Source organism: Macaca mulatta, chromosome 16 (assembly GCF_049350105.2).
Source record: "Macaca mulatta isolate MMU2019108-1 chromosome 16, T2T-MMU8v2.0, whole genome shotgun sequence".
In the NCBI taxonomy this organism is placed as follows: Eukaryota; Metazoa; Chordata; class Mammalia; order Primates; family Cercopithecidae; genus Macaca; species Macaca mulatta.
This window is the reverse complement of record NC_133421.1, coordinates 8,889,886-8,907,923: the sequence shown is the minus strand read 5'-3', so window position 1 is coordinate 8,907,923 and position 18,038 is coordinate 8,889,886. Positions and strand designations below refer to the sequence as shown.

General features: G+C 59.6%; 2 protein-coding genes across 8 annotated transcripts; both read right to left on the bottom strand.

The window, feature by feature from the left end:
• Positions 1-614: 614 nt before the first annotated feature.
• Positions 615-1,834, bottom strand: SPEM1 (spermatid maturation 1). The gene is given in 3 exon segments (NM_001194417.2): positions 615-1,339; positions 1,533-1,593; positions 1,691-1,834. Coding segments are annotated over 3 exon segments (930 nt in total).
• A 537-nt stretch (positions 1,835-2,371) lies between these two features.
• Positions 2,372-16,818, bottom strand: NLGN2 (neuroligin 2). Of its 7 annotated transcripts, XM_015118450.3 has the most exons (8): positions 16,652-16,818; positions 13,518-14,220; positions 10,019-10,069; positions 7,732-7,881; positions 7,376-7,561; positions 7,076-7,268; positions 6,108-6,704; positions 2,372-5,275 (listed from the first exon to the last, which is right to left on the bottom strand). In XM_015118450.3, the coding sequence occupies exons 2-8, from the start codon at positions 13,975-13,977 to the stop codon at positions 4,402-4,404; spliced, it is 2,511 nt and encodes an 836-aa protein (XP_014973936.1). In that variant the 5' UTR covers positions 13,978-14,220; positions 16,652-16,818; the 3' UTR covers positions 2,372-4,401.
• Positions 16,819-18,038: the final 1,220 nt, after the last annotated feature.

The window sequence follows — 18,038 nt, the reverse complement described above, 5'->3', positions numbered from 1 at the left end:
TAAAAATACAAAAATTAACCGGGCGTGGTGGTTCACTCCTGTATTCCTAGCTACTTGGGAGGCTGAAGGCAGGAGAATTGGTTGAACCTGGGAGGCAGAGGTTGCAGTGAGCCAAGATTATGTCATTGCAGTCCAGCCTGGGTGACAAGAATAGGACTCTGTCTTAAAAACAAAAACAACCACACACACACAAAAAAACCAACCAAACAAAAAACAACAACAAAAACAAACAACTAGTGGCCCATGCCTGTAGTCCTAGCTACTCAGGAGGCTGAGGTGGGAGGCAGTTGGGACTGCAGTGAGCTGTGATTGCACCACTGCACTCCAGCCTGGGCAACAGAGCAAGACCCTGTCTCAAAAAAAAAAAAAAAAAAAAGAAAAGGAAAGAAAACAAGGTAGAGGCAGGTGAGAGCCTTGGAACCCAGAGGGCCTGGGAAAGGCTGAGGACAGGGATAGGCCTTTGAGGCAAAAGGTTGATGAGGGTCCTTAGGGCTCAGGGCCCTGTGGCCAGGGACAGCATTCTCTTCACAGCCACAGCTTCTAGGTGTTGTGTGGGCCCTGGCACCCCAACACCACCACAGATCACCTCCTCTCTCCTTTTTATTTTTTTCCAGTCACCTCCCAGTCAGGGAACGGTACACCCAATTCTTGCTTGTCCCCTCGGCAGTGCTGGATCCGGAGGCCAGAGGGTAGCAGCGGGACAGGGCCTCCACCTCCCGGGTCAGCTCCCGTAGCCGCCGCCTCACGTCCCGGGCATCATACACTATTCGGCCTGAGGAGCGGCACTGGGAAAATTCAGGGACGACTGCTGGGCCCAGGATGGGAGCTGGGACAGGCTGGTACTGAGCCGCCTCTGCCTCTGGCACCGCCCCCTCCCCACTGTTCTTGTGGCTAGGAGCCTCAGGGCTGGGAGGTGGGGGGTTCACAGAATACACATAGGCCCTTAGGCCCAGCTGGGACCGCATGTCTGTTTTGAGGGGCCTTTCCTCTATGGTAGGCTGGAAGCGGATGGTCTGGGGAGGGGGCTCCTGGGGGTCCTGAGTCCAGGGAACCCAGGTCCCCTGAGTGCATTGGAAGCCTTCCCAGTCCTCAGGGCCATCCCAGTGGTAGGAGCATATGGCTGGGTACTGATAGGGCTTCTCGTCATCAGTGTCAGGAGCCCAAGCTACTGGGCAGTGAGCACAGTGTGTGGGAGAGCCTCGACGGCGATGGCGGCGAGCTGGGGGCGGGGTCACAGTCATCTTCACGGGGTCCATGGTGCACCGAAGATGGACTGCAGGGGAACTCTGCTTCTTAGAGGGCTGGGTCTGCTTTCCGAGTGAGGATGACTTAGGAGCTTCTGTGGATGGGGAGAGGTGAGACTAGTGGGGAGGCCAGCTCCTACAGGCATGGAGAGGCAGGGCCCAGGGAGGGCAGCCGCACAGCTATGGTGTCTGAGAGGGGCGAGCAAGAAGGGAAGGGGCTAATTTAGGGCTGAGGCTAGAGCGCCTGATTTCTGCCCCTCCTGTGCCCCAGTCCCCACACCTGCTTACCTTTCTCACAAATGGTATCATGGAACACTTGGTATAAGACGCCACGGAATCGGCTCCAGAGCTAGGTGGGGGAAGACACAGTGATCCCAGGCAGGCCCTGGCCGGCAGGCCTGCCCCCACCATCCCACCAGCTCCCTCCCACCCAGCCCCACCCTGACCAGGGTCACTATATTGATGCTAATGTTAATGCAGATGATGAGGCCCAGCAGCAACAGTACAGAGTTGCCCAGGTCCTGGCAGCTGTTGGTGTTGCAGTTGTGATACGAGGCCCAATCGGGCCTCGGCCGCTCAGCCATGGCCATGGGGTCCCTAGGACCACCAGGGCCCTTACGCCCCCAGCCCACTGTGCCCACAGTGTCCACTGACTGCCTGCCTGTCCCTGAGGGTCTTGGGAGTGAACGGGTCACAATGGTGCCAGGCCACTCCCCTACAGTGTGCCAAGGGACTACCCTGAGTCCTGGACCTGTGGCTGACCCTCTTGCCTGAGCCCAGGCCTTGGCAGAGAACATACCTCTCACCTCACATGCCTCTGCTGAGTTAGCTGCCTACACCAGCCCACTGGGCCTCCGGCCTGTTTGACATCTGCCCCCATCAGCCCTTGTCCTTCCATTACAGAACCACACCAGGCTCCAGTCTCGGCATAGACACGGGTCCTGACGTTCATTTGCCAGACATATTACCGTGGCAACCAGACCCCAGCACCCACTCCCCCTTCCTCTCAGACCTCAGAGCTGGTCACTGAAAAGAAGGGCTGGGGGTCAGGACCCCTCCTCCCTCGTCATTTCCCCAGGGCTTGTTTCTTCAGAGACTGCCCTCCCCACAACAGAGCAGGCACAACCAACAGTTAAACTTTTATATTTACAATATTCTCTTCATCTTTTGCCAGGTTTAAAAATGTGTACAGAGCCGCAAAGGGTTGGGGTAGGGATAAGGGATTGTTGGGATTGTTTTGGGGAGAGGAGCTGGGCATTGGAGTCCGTGGCTGAATCATGGGGTCCCCCAGCCCCCCTCCCATGCCCCAATTTGGGGGGCATCTGTCTACAGGGTTCAGGGCCCAGGTCTCTAGCATTTGGAGGGCATGGCTGTTTGGAGAGGAGCTAGACCAGGCAGGGGAAAGGATCAGAAAAGAACTAATTTTCCATGGATGGAGGTAGGAGGAGAAGGGATAGTCAGGAGGCAAAGTTCTGGGGACTCAAGACCAGGGATTCTGGATTTGGGTGTCAGTGGAAGACAGCACCCCAGCCCCTATTCAAGTTTGGCACTAACACCCCACAAAATGCCAGCAGATGAGGACTCTCCCCTCATCCACTGTGTCCCTTAAGCCCTTCCAGACATCATTCTTTTCCCAGAGGCCCTCTGGGGAGTCACCTCACACATTTCAAATTCTTCCTGCTGGTGTCTGCCCAAGCCCCATCCCCACTGCCCCCTCCATCTGTTCCTCAGCACCGCTGACCTCATTCTCCCCAACCTGTCCGGTGAGACCTTCCTCCCCGCTACCTCCCCTCCACCCTTCAAGACTCCTTTCTTTCAGCCAAGGAGGGGGCACGGGTCAGAGAAGGGTGGTGAGCTGAGGAGAGGGCTGGTCTGACACTGAGGTGGGGACAGCTTCAAAGAGAATGACGGAGGTGAAGGGGAACGGGGAACTGAGGCAGGGCAGGGGAGACATGGTGAGGAGAAGGGGCACAGGCGGGAGCCCCCTCACGTGCCACATCCCTCACCCTGTATCCTGCTTGCCCTTAGTTTCCCCTGCCCTGCCTGGGACTGGGAAATTCTTGGCACATTTTGGGGGTCTTTCCGCTCAAATCCACCTACACAGTTTGGCACGGATGAGCAACGCTCTGAGGCCTGAGGGAAAGGCTGTCCTCGGACCCCAGTGAGGGCTTTGGTCAAACATGCATGGCCTCTGCGGTCGGTACGTTGCCACGCCCCCTACCCCCAGCTCGGGAGCAAGGGCTGGGCCTCCTCCAGGTTTGTTCACCCTCCTCAGCTCCTGCCAACTAGAAGTCTGTGCTCACCTGCCATGTGAGGGGAAACTGAGTGCTGGGCCTGAGGCCTGGGGGAGGCAGGGAAGTGCTGGGAAGAGAGGGGCCAGCTGCCACATGCAAGAACATGTTTCCACTCAGAGAAATGCGTCCTGGACCACGGGAAAAGAAGATTCCAGGCAACACCGGGATGCGTGGACTCCTCCCTCCCCCGGCAGGAAATCTGTGTCTGTCCTCTCTGGAAGGTGAGGGCCTCCCTGGCAGAACGTGCTTCATCTGACTTGTGCCAAGGCGGGTGCGGGGGGAACATGCTTTGCCGGGGTGGGGGCAGGGGAGGCAGGGGCGAGGGGACTGTGATTTCCTCGCTGCTTCCCAGGCTCCATCCTCTGTGGTCTGGTGGCCAAGGGTCACTGTTTGTGAACACACCACTTCCAGGGTCTCCAGGGGGAGGGAGAGGGGAGGAGGTGGGAGAAGGGATGAGGGAACAGGATTCTGGGGTACAAATCCCCACAGAAATTCTTTGAGGGGGCCAACATGTGTCCAGGGCGGCAAAAAAAACCTCACCCTGCACATGGGAAAACACACCCCGTTGTGAGAAAGCACACCTCCACGCGGGAAAATACCACATTCCACACCCCGAAGACGGGTGTCCCAATGGAGGGGAGAAAACGCCCCCCAGTTGTTCAAAGGCCCAGGTCCAGAGAAGAGACGGGGCTTCTCTGCATGGGAGAGACACGCACCCCAGGGAGGAATCCCATGTCCACCTCAGTGCTGCTGGATGGCGTGACGACTCCACAGGAGAAAAGCCAGTTGCCAAGTTCTCCTCCCTGCCTTCGGAGTGGCGGGGCCAGGGAGGGCCGGGGAGGAGGGCCTCCCCACGCCGCCCCCTATACCCGAGTGGTGGAGTGGGGGTGGGGTAGCGTGTTGTTGTGGCTGGTAGCAGTGGGAGGGGGCGGGGGGAAGGGCCCGAAGGGATGAAGGGAGGGGGGCGGTGGGGGTGGCGGTGGCCCCAGGCCACTGGGCAGCAGGGTCAGGGCCCCGGGGGCCAATAGAGGCACATCGTCCGGTGCCCGGCGCAGGGCCAGGGTGTAGTCGGGCGGGCAGGCAGGGCGCAGAGCCTCTGCAGGGTCCGCCCCGACGCCACCACCCCGCTTCAGCTGCAGTGACACCAGCTCCTCCTCTGGTGGCAGCTCACGGCCCGCAGCGGGGAGCAAGGGGCCCCCACCGGGCACGCCAGAGCCTGAGCCGCCAGGTGGGCTAAGCCGCCTGCACCGCAGCTCCTGCCGCCGGTCCCGCTTGTAGTAGAGGGCAGCAAAGGCCAGGATGTTGAGGAAGAGGAGGGAGGCACCCACGGCCACGGTGACGCTCAACTCCGTGGAGTAGTCCCGCGAGTCCCCGGGGAAGCGGTCATAGGCCCTCGGGCCGGGCTCGGGCTCAGGCTCGGGAGGCAGGGTGGCGGGCGGCGGGGGCCGACGTGTGCCCGGGGCGCCAGCAGGGGGACGAGGCGGCCAGCGTGTGGCGTAGGGAGGCAGGCGCGTGGTGGTGGTGAAGAGCTCCGTGTGCAGGTTGTGCAGGTGGGGCACGAGCTCCAGCCAGAAGGCCACCTTGTTGGCGCGGTAGTTGTCACGTACACGTGGCTTCAGGCCTATGTGCAGATACTGCTTCTCCTTGCTGTTGAATTTGCTCCATACCACCTCCTCGAAGCGATTGGGCTTAGTGTGAATGAACTTGGTATCCTGCGGCACTGGCTGGTTGGGGTCCCTGTGGGCACAGGAGGGCAGGGAAAGGAGGAGTGAGGGCAAGGCTCTGAAGGAGGGTGGGTGGCAGTGGGAAGGGAGCCAGACAGAGATGCAGAGAGACAGGGGGACAGCAAGAAAGCCAGAGAGAAAGTCACAGAGGCAGAGAGACATAGATGGAGATGAAGAGACAGAGAAACTGCAGGAGACAACGCCAGAGAGACAAATAGGGATGGAGCCAGCCAGCCAGAGACAGCCAGCAATGCGGGCAGAGGGGCAGGGACAGACACAGAGATAGTCCCGGAGAAGCAGAAGCTGAGCCTGAATGAAACAGAGACAGGGTCAAAGACGTGGGAGGGACAGCCAGAGACAGAGACACAGCGAGGCCGAAATCAGCCGGCAGCCGGAGACAGCGAAAAGTAAACAGACGTAAGAGAGCAGCAGAGGGAAGGGGAGAAGAGCTGTCAGTGGATTTCCAGAGAGAGACAGAGAGAGAAGTGAAGAGACAGACACAAACTCTTGCACACACTCAGACACACACACCTGAGCAGTCAGCCAGAGGTGCAGAGCTCTAGGGAGGTTGGGCAGGGGGGATCAGGCAAGGAGGGAGAGATGGACGCCAAGCCAAAACCACCGAATGGGCCCCCTACTCCCCAGAAAGAACAGGGGCCTCTCTGTCTGATACTGCTGAGTCTCCAACACTCAACTCAGTGCCTAGCACAGAGGTGTCTGGGTTGCTTTCACTCGATCAACAGAGCGGGCCAGAGTGAGTGCCTTAACAGAGGAATGGTGGCCACGTGAAGGAAGGAGGGCCCGCCAAGCCCCACCCAGCCCCACCCAGCCCCTCTGGCCCTCACCCAGTCTTGGCAAAGTTGGTCCAGTAGGTCATGACCACGGCACTGAGCATGACGTCATTCTTGGAGAAGTTGCAGGGGAAGAGGTCGGTGGCACCCACCATGGGCACGCCAAAGACATAGGGCAGTTCATCCCCGTGAGCCGCATCTGCCCACTCAGGCCGGCCCTCCGCCTGGCAGTGGTGGTAGAAGGTGTAAAAGTAGACAGGAGACTGGTAGTCGGCGTGCAGCTTGGCGGTGGCCACAGCTGGTGCCACCCATTGGTGGTCAGTAAAGAGCGCCAGCAGGGTTTTGCGGCGCATTTCGCCATTGTCCCGGTCGGCCCAGTCTGTGTACATAAACTTGATGGTCTCCCGAAGCACATCCTTGCCTTCCGGGTAGCCATACAGGTTGTCCACAAAGTTGGAGACAGTGAAGTCGAAGGCGCTGGCAGACACCCCGTCCTCGCTCTCTGCAGAGTCCTCCACGAACTTGAGGCCCTCTCCCTGGTTGACGCCGATGAGCATGTCATAGTTGAGGAATTCTCCCTGCTGCATGAGGATCTCAGGGTCATCAGGGACCACGTCGCCATCCACCACGGGCCCAAAAGCGATGTGGTAGCTGGGGAGAAGCGGTCAGGGTCTCACCACCTGCTCACTGGCCTCCTCTTGGCCCGTGGCCTGCTAAGCCCACATACAGATGCTTCCCTCTACTTGCAAGACCCTTCTTCCCTACTTGAAATCCTCCAATGGGTCCTTTGGGGGATCTGGCCTCTCCGAAGTCTTCCCAAAGCACTTCACGGCACCCTGTGCTCACCTGCTCTGTCTGAGCACCTCCACTGAAGGAAGGCTTGAGAGAGGAGGCCACCTACTGGGCGCCTGAAGCCCATTTCTCCTTGCCAAAGGGGATGCCCACAGGCACTTCTCACCTCAGCCTCCTTGGAACCAGCAAGGAGAGTGAAGGCCTGGACCCAGCCCTCTCCCATCCCATACCGGGCAGGCTGCACGTCCTGGTCCACCAGCTCCCGGGAGGGCTTCCGGCGTAGACACTCCACAGCTTCAGCGCTGTCCTCTCGGTCACAGCCCACCTTGGCTGCCAGCAGCCGCGTGTACTTGAGCGGCTGGTAGTTGACAGACCAGCTGGAAATGGCGGTGCCACTCTGGGCGATGGCCTTCTGGAACAGCCCTGGTGGGACAGGCAGACCTCAGGCCAGGTTGTGAGGACTAGCCTGAAGGAGAAGGGGGAGCTGGCAGGGTCGGGAAGGGTGGGACAGGCTGGGACACTGCTGGTACCTTCTGAATGGTGGGAGAGGATCAGAAGGTTGACGCAGGAGGCCCCTGCCCCAGACCCAAAGATGGTGATACGCTCGGGGTCGCCCCCAAAGTGGGCAATGTTTTCACTGAGCCAGCGCAGGGCCTGGATCTGGTCCAGGAGCCCATAGTTGCCTTTTGCAGCCTGGTCCCCGGTGCTGAGAAAACCTGGGAGTAGAGAAGAAGAGGGGCTCCCTGGAGGTGCCACAGCGCCCCTGCCCTCTTTCTGGGCAGCTCAGTCCAGCCCAGAAGCCATTCTACTGGATGTGGACGAACCCTGCCCACCAGGCACACCTCCCAGACTCCCCCGATCCCCGGAGTTGGCTGCCCACCCTCACCGAGCACCCCAAGACGGTAGTTGAGCGTGGCTACAATGACGTTGCCGTAGGCGGCCAGGACTGAGCCATCGAACATGTTTCCGGTCCCCTCCATGTAGGAGCCGCCGTGGAGAAACAGCATCACAGGCTTCTTCCCAGGGTCACGGATATCTGCGTGGGGAGGGGGTGGGCAGGCGGGCCAGGGGGTCAGGGACAAGGACACAGTCAGACCGGAAGCAGCACCGCCGGCTCCCAGGCCTGCTGAGGACTGGCCTGGAGCTCAGGGGACATGTCACTCCCATCCCTGGGGGGCAAGACCGGATTCCCCTCCTCCCTCCCCAGCTAGCCCTGGCAGACGGTCCCTCCCCACCCTCTGCCAGCCTTCCCCGAGGCACTTCTCCAATGCAGACCTTCCAAGAAACCCCATAGAGGCTGGGGGTGGGCAGTGGCCCTCCTTAGGGCATCTGCTGGATCCAGGGAACCCCCAACGCCCCCCCACATAGGACATCTCCTTCCTGTCCCTGGGACGAGCAAGCTCCCAAGGCTAGAACTGGAGCTGGAGCTGCTGGGAGGGTCCTGGCATCTCCTCTGACTCAGGCCTTGGGCCTCCACTCCACATGGTACCCTGGTCGGTGGGTGAGGGGTGTCAGGCCTAGGGTCCCTGGTCTGTGGGTGAGGGGTGCCGGGCCCAGGGTCCCTGGGGCTTGGTCTCCTCCCCGCCCTAATTCCTTTCTAGGTCACCTCCCCAGTCACCATGGCAACCCCCAGCCTAATTACTGTGGCAGGAGGAGGAAGAGCCTGCTTAATGAAGCCAGGGTGCAGCTGAGTCTTGGATACCCCCAAACTGGCCTGAGCCCTGGGTTCTGCACTGGACTCCTTCCCGCCATACCCCCAGAGGATCCCCTGATCACTGCCACATGTGATCAGGTACTTGGGTCGCTCCAGATTGGACTGAAGGGTGACTAATTCCAGAGGAGGTGGGAGTCTGAGAGTGCTTGCCAGGGTCCCCGAGGCTACAGTACCCTCCTCTGCCCCTGAGGCTCCCCATGATTCAGCCATAGTGCTAGGGCTGGGGTCACCCCGGCCCACAGGTCCTCCTCGTTCTTGACACCAGCCCTCCCTGCTAGCCTGGACACTCAGCAAACCAAAGCCAGGCCTGGGCCTCCACAGCTGGTCCCAGCGCCTCTGCCCACTTCCCTCATCCTGCTAGAAACATCCCTCCTGCCAGAAGGTCAGCCTGCAGGTCACTAAGACATTCTCCTTGACCTCACAGACAGCTTCCTGCCTCCCATCCCTAAGACCCCCTCTGCAGCCCCCATGCTCCTGACTGCTTCCACCAGAGCTCCCAGGTGGGCAGCACCCTCGCTGTGTTCTCCCCAAATCCTGTCCTCGCCTTTGCTCCTGAACCACAAGTGACCTCCCAGCACTTTCAGGCTGGAATCTCCTTCCTTCCAAGGTCCTGTCCTAATTGTCCTCAGTTCTCCCATCCTCACCCCACCCCTCTCCCAGTGTGGGGGGAGGAGGGGTCAGAAAGGGAAGGAGCAGGAAGAGGGGCTGGGGCAACAAGAATTCAAAACCAACAACAAAAACAGGATCAAGAAAGAAGAAAGAAAGAAAGAAAAAAAAAAAACAACCAAAAAGCAAGAAGCTCTCGGGGCAGATTCAACAAGAAAAGAAAAAACAAAAAGATCCATTTTGGAAAAAAAGAAAAAAAGAAAAAAATTCTTTGCATTTTTTTTTTTCAAAATTTTGTGGTGAAACTTCAAGATATTGGGCCCTGCTTTCAAAAATTGTCAAATTCTTTCATTCACTTCAAATGTTTGCGTTTTCTGTGTCTGACAGGCTTTTGGAAATTGCAACAGGCTTCTGATGTTTCAATGGTGTCATCAATTTGCCAACTTTTAAATTTTTTTTGAACTGTTGTTTTGCTCCAATTTCAAATTGTTTTTTTCAAATGTTACGTTTCACAAGTTTCAAAACCGTCCAGATTTCTTTCAAATTCTAAACATTTTATCCAAATCTTTTGAATTTTTTTTTCTGACATTCCAATTTCTTTTTGTTTTTCAGCTTATTTTCACCATGTTTAGCTTTTCTGGCAGGTTTTCTAGTGGGTCCAACATTGTTCAAATTTCGTTTGAAGTTTTCGTAATTCTTTTTTCCAATTATTAAAAATTTTTCTTTTCTTTTTCATTTTAGTTGGGAGAACGACTGAGGGGCCTTGAGGGCTGTGGGGACATTTAGTGAGGGGCAGGGCCATGAACTTCCTCTTATAAGCAACCACATGCAGCAGCGGGATTTTTAAATCTACCTGTGTCTGGCGGATTGAGCGTCGCCTCGTCACGTTTTTTTGTGAGCGGACCTAAGACCGGGAACACAAAACAGAGAAAAAAGGACAATTTTGTGGGGAAAGATGGGGGTCGGGGGGAGGTGGTGGATGGGGAGGGGAGGAGAGAAAGCAGAAAAGGGGAGGGTGGGGGAGGCAGAAAAAATAAGCCAAAAAAAGCAAAATTTGTTTGCAAGAAAAAGAAACCAAGAAAAGAGAAAAACGTTTCTACAACCCAATTTTGTTCCCCTCCCCGGAAAAAGTCATGCCCCAAAGAAAAGGCTGGTTTTGGGGGGGTGGGGTGCCTGAGTGGGCTGAGGCCTGTCTTAAGACATATCCACTTGGCTGGAAAGGTTTTGGCTTGTCGATGTGTTTGCTAATGGCTGGAAACGAAACAGTGTTAGAGGTGGGGTGGGAGGGGAGAGGAAGCCCACCCAGAGCCGCTGGGAGACCAAGGCCAGCTTGCCACCCAGGCCACCTCTCAGAAGGCCCCGTTCAGGGCCAGCGAAGCACCTGCCTGCCCCCACAAGGCTGTAGGGAGGAGAGACTGCAGCAGAAAAGACTGCTTCCCTCTGGACCACTCTGCAGGGCAGCGGGCAGGACAGGGTTGGGGGGCAGCCTGCCCCACAGCTCAGCCCCAGAAGCCTTCCGCTCCCCACTGTGGGGCTATGGGAAGGTCAGCTGGGGCTGCCTGCCCGCTACCCAGCCTCACCGCCAGTACTTCTCATCTATCCGTACTCACAGGCCTGGCTTCTCACCCCAGTCCCCAGTATGGGCAAAGCAGGGAAGGGGGTCATCAGGTCTTGCCCTCCGCTCCAGCTCAACCCTCCGCACTCCCCACAACCTCGTCCCTCACCCAGGCTTCCTCTCCTCCCCGCAAAATGGTGACTTTCCTACCAGGGCCACCAGCCACCGCCTCCCCTGCCCCTGCTCCACTGCCAAAAAGCACCCCCTTCCCCAACGGCCGAGTGGGTGGTTCAGTCCACAAACAGGGAACTAGAAACACAGTGCCCTGAGCCAGCCTGGCACACAGGTGCCAGCAGGTACCGGGAGCACCAGGTTCACCCAGTGTCAGGGCTTCCTCCAGATTACGGGATTGGTCAGGGGCGAGCTGGAGCCCAGAGGCCTGGGGGTTCCCCAAGGCTGACTGGTTTTTCCTCTGTGACACAGGGACTGGTACATGGGTCAAAGTCGAGGATGGGTCAAGGCCAAGGCAAGCTCTGGAAGGCGTCTCCTAAGTGGCAGTCATCGCCCCATGGGGACCCGCTGGGAACAGGACCTCTTCTTTGTGAGAGGATGGGGTGGGGACCAAGTCAGCAGGGCATGTGTGCACATGAGTCTATGAAGCGCGTGTGTGAGCGCGCCTGAGTCAACCTCTTCCTCCCAGAGCTGGTGTGAAGATTCAGTGAGATCACCTGAATGTGTCAGGCCCCAAGCAGGTCTGCAATAAGCAGTGGCTAAAAATACAGAAGGTGTGGGCAAGGGTGGTGTGGAGGCAGGGGCGGACAACTGTGTAGAGGTGTTGGGGTGGACAGTCCATTGGTGGCAAGTTCAGGGTGGATGTTTCACATGGGGGGTGACGAGACAGCACCCATGAGGGGGCTCTGGGGTGTGCAGAGCCTGTGTGAGAGTGGGGAGTGCTGGGATGGGCAGCCCACGTGGAGGTGCTGAGGTGAAGGACTCACAATGGGGCAGGCGCTGGGATGGCAGGGGAGTGTGGCGTGCACGGCTCTCCTGTGGAGGGTGTTGTACTGGGGGGCAGGTGGGGCATGTACTGGGATAAATGGCTTATGGGGAACTAGGGTGCTTCAAATTCGAATAGGATTAGAGTAGATGACGCTCTGTGCATTGTGTGTATGGGTTGTTGGGAGCAGTGGTTTATACGGAGATGGGTATGGCTAGGATGGGGGATACAGGGTGAATGGTCCATTTGGGAGGTATTGGGACAGACATGGGTGGGTGGAGGTGCATGAGATGTTCCGTGCTTGGCAGGAGCGGATTGTGGGTGCAGGGGGCATGGTGTTGGAGTACTTGTTCAGTGAGTAGGATGCAGGGTTGCCGGATATGTTTTCACCACCTGAGGTCGGGTGCGGATGATCCCTAGGTAGGAGTGGGGTAAACAATGATTGAGGAGTGTTGGGGGTGTTGGGGACTATGGTGTGAGGGGCCTGCTGAATACACAGCCCAGGCGTGCAGGGTTACTGGGGTATAAGGTGTACATGTGGATGTTCTTAAGGCACATGATCTGTATCCAGGGATGCTGAGGAGCACGGGTGTGTGTGGGTGACACGGTACGCAGTTTCAGAGATGTGCTGGGGGTGTGTGTGATATGAAAGTATTGGGAATTGTGACTGTGGGGTGCTGGAGCACAAGGTCAGTGTATAAGTTGGTTGGGTGATGATTTAAGTGTGGAGTAGCTGGGATCTGCAGTCTGTTTCGGGACTTGAGCACGTGCCGTGGAGGTGCTGGGTGTGTACAGGGTACATTAGGGGCTCCTGGGTACCAGGCCTATGTGTAAGGTTGCTGGAAACATGGCCTGTGGGAAGCGTGGTGGCAGCGGATGGTCTCTATGCAGATGCTGCCATGTTTTGGAGCAGTGAGATGGGTGTCAGAAGAGCCATGGGGCAGGGGGGCGGAGCGGTGTTTGTGAAGCTGGTCTGCTGTGATGGCTGGAATCCACCTATTGCACCCTGTTCAGACTGCGGAAGGTGTTCTGATTAGTCTTGGAGTGCTGAGCATGGAGGGTGGAGAGCTGCACAGAGGGAGTGTGCCAGGGGCTATGAGCAGTCCTGTAGTGAACAAGAGTTCATTAAGAACAGAAGTTTGAGAGCCCCAGGGAAGATGGGTGGGCTGTGCTGTGAGCGGAGGGGCCCTCGACAAGGAGCTTCCCTGATCCTTCAGGGGAGTACAGGGCTCAAGGGAGAAGAGAAGGACATCGGTACCACTGCCAAGGCGCTCAGCTCAGGCAAGGGGCTCTGGACATGATGTGATAGGTGGAAGGCAGCCCTCGCTGGCCAGGGGGAGAGGCAGAGCCTGCGTCGTCCTGAAGTACAGATGTAGCTAACCTGGGTATTCTGCCAGGAGCAAGCTCAGGTCTGGCAGCGGGAGGTGGGGCAAGGTTGGAGTGGGTGTCTGAGCAGAGGGTGGATCACCTGATTCCCCCTCCGTGTCCAGGTTGAGATTAGCTGGCAGACTGTGCCTCTTTGGGGAGAGAGTGGGTGAGCCTAGACCAGTGCCTGCTATCCCTACCATGACCCCCTGTGGGTCTTATGGGGCAGCTGTCTGCAGGGTGTGTGCCTGGGACTGCCTGGAGGCACCCTTACAATCCTCAGGGGGCACGTAGAGGCTGCAGGGACACTCCGTCCCTCACTGCCCCCACAAAGGCCCAGCTCTGAGCCCGAGAGCGGTGCCAGTGCCTGAGGGTCTGCATGTGCGTTTGTGGGCCGTGTCCACGGGGTGCCCGGCTTTGTGCCCGCGCCCTTACCGTCCTCGGTGGGCACGTAGAGGTTGAGGTACAGGCAGTCCTCGCTCTGGTTCTGCACGTAGGTGGCGGCCGCCTCCAAGTTGTCGGTGAACCACACAGGCAGCATGATGGCGGGCAGCGCCCCGTGCAGGTTCTGCGGGCAGGCGGGCGGCAGGGTGGTGGCGTTGCGCACGCCGGGCCACGAGGCGGGCGCCTCAGGCGGCTGGAAGCGGCGGGCGCCCAGGGGCGGTGTGGCGTAGGGCACGCCCAAGAACTGCACGACGGGGCCCAGGATCTCGTTGTTGAGCTCGCGCCGCACACCGCGCACTCGCCCGTAGGCCGTGTTCACCACCGGGAAGCGCTCCTCCCCGAGGCTGCCGAGGCCCAGGCCGGGGCCGCCCGGGGCGCCGCCGCCGCCGGGACCCCCTCCCCCCCGTTGAGCCCCCGCCAGCCCCACCAGACACAGCGCCAGGAGCCACATGCTGATCGGGGGACCCCCCCTCCCTCCCCGGGACCCCCCCCTCGGAGAGAGAGAGAAGGGGGGGGAGAGGGAGGGAGGCCCCCCTCGCCCCAGGAGGGAGGAGGGGGTGGGGGAAAGGAGGGAGGAGGGGGGTGGGGAGGGACCTGGGTTAGACTGGACAGAGAAGGGGTCTGTTCCTCTCCATGGAGGGGGCACGGGGTGGGGAAGGGGAAGGAGGTGGGAGAAGGTGAAGGCAGGCCCGACCTGCGGGAGGTGGAGCGAGAAGGGCAGGGCGGCAGGAGACAGACAGACACAGACAGACAGACACAGACGGACAGACAGAAACAGAGGTGGCCGAGGGGAAGGGAAATTGGATGGGGCAGACAGAAAGGAACGGGGAAACAGAAGAGAGAAGTGGTTAGTGACCTGGAATTCAGACCAAGTTGCCCCCTTCTCCCACCCACAGGCCCCCTGACACCTCCCCACTCCCACCCAGCAGCCCTTCTCCCCTCAGCAGGCGCCAAGGCTGGGGGTGGGGCCCAGATGTGGTTCAAGTCCAGGGCCCAGCCAGAGGAGAGGCGGGTCAGCTCCCCAGACCCAGCATGCACCCTTCCAGCTGATGTATCCCTCCCAGGCAGGCTCTTCTCAGGGACTCAGGAGTCCCAGATCCCACCTCCCTGGGAGGGAATGAGGTAGACAAGGAAGAGAAAATAAAAATACCAAGTCATTAATTAGCAGGAAGTGGCAGGTTTGTTTATACGTGTTAATTACTCCTGAGCTGTAATTTCATGGTGCTGAACCCCCACCCCAGGCCAGACTCAGGCCTTTCTTGGGACTGCACAAACCCAGCACCTTATCCCCATTTCAACACACCATTCGTTAAGGATTTGTGCTGCCCAGGATCCCTCTCTCCCCAGACTCTCTCCATTTCCTCCCTCAGAAGTTGGGGTACCTTGAGACTGGGGTTAGAGTAGGGAGGGGACGCTGGAGGGGCAAATCCAGGGACAGATGCGTGATCCTGCAGCCGGTTGCCGGGTGACGGGATGCTGCCCCGCAATGTTACCTCGGCAACGGGCTGCAGCTTTAACCCTGGAGGGGGGGTCTGGAGGAAGACTGGAAGGGGCTGGCTTGGTTTGGGGGTCCATTCAGGGCATGAAGGGGAGGGCAGAGGCATAAGTCAGAATGCAAGAGTTCCCCCCAACCTTAGCATAGAGGAAGAAGTACATATGTTGAGAGGAAGGGGAGATTGGGGGCACTAAGAACGCTAAAAGCCCTGCCTGTTGGCCAATCAGAGCCTAGCATTAGTGACCAGGCCTCTGGCTGGGGAGAGGCGGTGCTGAGGTGGGCTCCAGAAGACATCACAGGAGCCTACTGACTGCCCCCTCCAGCAATTTCAAGCAACCTTGGACCCCACCACCTCTTCATCTTTGCAAGCCATTGTGACCCATGTCCTGGGGGCAACCCTTAGCTTTCTTCTCTTCCCATCCCAACCCATTCATTCACTTACCCTTCCCCTTGCCCGCCCCCTCCCCCCCCACAGTTGCTGCTCTGATGCCTCGGTGCTCAGGGCAGCAGGGGCCAGCCAAGGGAAAAGATCAGACCGGAGGGGCAGACACCCAGGTCATTTCGGCAAGACCCCCCCTCCGTCCCGTCCCCCCACCAGCCGCCAGAGCTGTTTGCTGACGCGGGGTTTTCAGAGCCAGGCGCCAGCCCGCGGGTGGCTCTCTGCAGGTGTCAATTTATTCCAGAGATGAGGACACAGGAATCCTTACCACACACACCCAGTCATGCCCCCTGCCTTTCAGCTTCTCTAAGGCTCCTATTCCCCCATCACCTGGAGGTGGCTCAGGGCTGATTCCCCCAGGATCTCCTTTTCCTGTGTCAGACTGGGCCAGTTACCATGGCCTTGCTGCCCCCTCCCCCTCCCCACAACAAGATCTGCCTCAGTCACCCTCTCCTCCTGAAGGTACTCTGGGCCCCTGGCCTCCTCCCACCAGCCAGCTCCGCTCCCTCCTTCCCTCCCACTGGAGGCCCCCCCATCTCTCTCCTCTCCGTAGTGCTCCCTGGGAGCATCTTTCCTGGGCCTCTTCCAGCTTGCTCCAGCTCTTGCCTTCAGTCTCTCACCCTCGGTCGTTTTACATCTTTCTCTTCTGTATCTCTCTCCTTGGTGTTTCTCATTTCTTTCTCTCTCCTCCAAATACCTTCCCCAAATTTCCCCCTCAAGCCTTCTGTCTCTCTCTCCTGTTTTTCCCCATCTCTGTCTCCCCCATTTTCTCTCCCCATCTCTGTCTGCCACATCTTGCTCCCTCCTCCTTCTCCCCATCCCTCTGCCTTCTCTCTCCATTCCTGCCCAGGCCTGACTCCCCCAGCCGGGGAGAGTTGAGGGACGGGGGCTCAGGCCGCAGGCCCCCCCTTCCTGCAGTGGTGAAAATGGCTTGGCCGGGAAGGGGAGAAGGAGGGGGAGGGGGAGATGGGAACACACGGGGTCTGTGGGCCCATTCAAAGGATCATTCATGGACTGGAGAGAGGCAGAGACAAAGAGACCAAGACGCAGAGACACGGCGAGAGCATCCCTAGGCGGAGACACGCAGACAGAGCAGGCTGAGGGAAACCAGGCGCAGGGAGGGAGATGGGGAGAGGGAGACCCCAGTGGACCGCCACGCAGCCCCCTCCACCGGCCCGGCTTAGGTCCTACCTGGCTCAGCCCTGGGGCCGTGGTGCCTCCATCCAGGGCTCCGAGTGGGGGGCGAACGGCCTTCGGGAGGGGGCGGCGGCCTCTGAGCCCCCGCGGCCCCGCAGGCCCAGCCCCCGCCCGCAGCGCCTCACCCGGCGGGGGAGGGGGATCGCCCCAGCCCCGGGGGGCGGGGCCGGGATCCAGTCGATCCCCGGGAAAAGGAGAGCTAGGGGATGGGATCAGGGGGAGCCCGAGAACAGGGAACCCCGCAGTAGGGACGACAGAGAAAGGAGGGGACAACGGGACAGGACTAGACTGAGGATCCACTGGTTCCGTGGGCCGGCTTCGAGGGACCAGAAGGCGGTCCAGGCGGAGGATCCTAAGGATCGGGTGCTGGAGGAGGAGTCCACGGCAATCCCCAGGGGCCCGGGGCCCGGGAGCGCAGGATCCTTGGTGCAGGGGCAGGGATCCAGCCGGAATCCTCGGGGAGGGGGAGGGATCTAGTCGATCCCGAGGGCGGGCGGGAGGGGGAGGTCCGGGGAGTCAGAGGAGGGCGGGAGCCGAGTCCAGAGCCCCGGGGTGGGGGGTCAGCGCGGCTCCTAGGAGGGAAAGCGGGGGTGAGGGGAGGCTTCGAGGGATGCTCAGCAGCCGGGAGGCCCGGACTCCTGGCTCCGCGCGCCAGGGCCCGCCCGCCCCGCGTCCATCCCAGCCCGAGAGTGATGATCCGCCGGCGGAGCAGCCGCAGCAGCCCCGCGCGTCACCGCGCGGCCGCCTCCCCCGCCCCCTGCCGAGAGAGCGGCGCACACCCCCCGCTCGCACCCGCCTGCCCGCCCGCCCTCCGGAGAGTGGGGGGATTGGAGATGGTGGGAGGGGGCGAGAGTGGACAGACGGACAGATGGACGTAGCGGGCCAAGGCAGGGTGGAGACATTCCCCAGGATCTTCCACCCTCGGGGCTCTCGCGGTCTCGGGGGGGTGGGGGGGAGAAAAACCTTAACTACAGGGGGCGGGGCATCATACAAAGAAGGCGGAGCCTTCAGGCATGGGGAGGGGCCATCTGTGCAGTGGGCGTGGTTTACTGGCAATAGGCGGGGCTTTGCTATCTTTGGGGCCGCCTCTTTTTGGGAGTGGGTTTGATTTGAAGCTGAACAGGAGGAGCCTGTGGGAAAGGGGGCGGAACTTTGAGAGAAGACCGGGATCTTTGGAAATTGGCCGGAGCGGGGGGGTGGGGGGGTTCGAAGACGCGATCAACTTGGAAAGTGGGCCAATCCGTGACGCAAATCCCCTAGTCCCGCCCTCAACCCCGCCCCCCACTGCTTAGCTCCCCCGCTCCTAATTGGTGCTGGTTTCTCCGCCCGCCAGACGTCTTCGCCACTCTGCAGCGGTTTTACAAAGGCGGGTGAAGAGCTC

Coding starts and splice junctions, on each gene's coding strand:
- NLGN2 (XM_015118450.3), bottom strand. CDS start 13,977: ATGTGGCTCCTGGCGCTGTGTCTGGTGGGGCTGGCGGGGGCTCAACGG. Junction 10,070..13,517: donor CTACGTGCCCACCGAGGACG/GTAAGGGCGCGG, acceptor TCCCGGTCTTAG/GTCCGCTCACAAAAAAACGT. Junction 5,276..6,107: donor ACCAACTTTGCCAAGACTGG/GTGAGGGCCAGA, acceptor CTGTGCCCACAG/GGACCCCAACCAGCCAGTGC.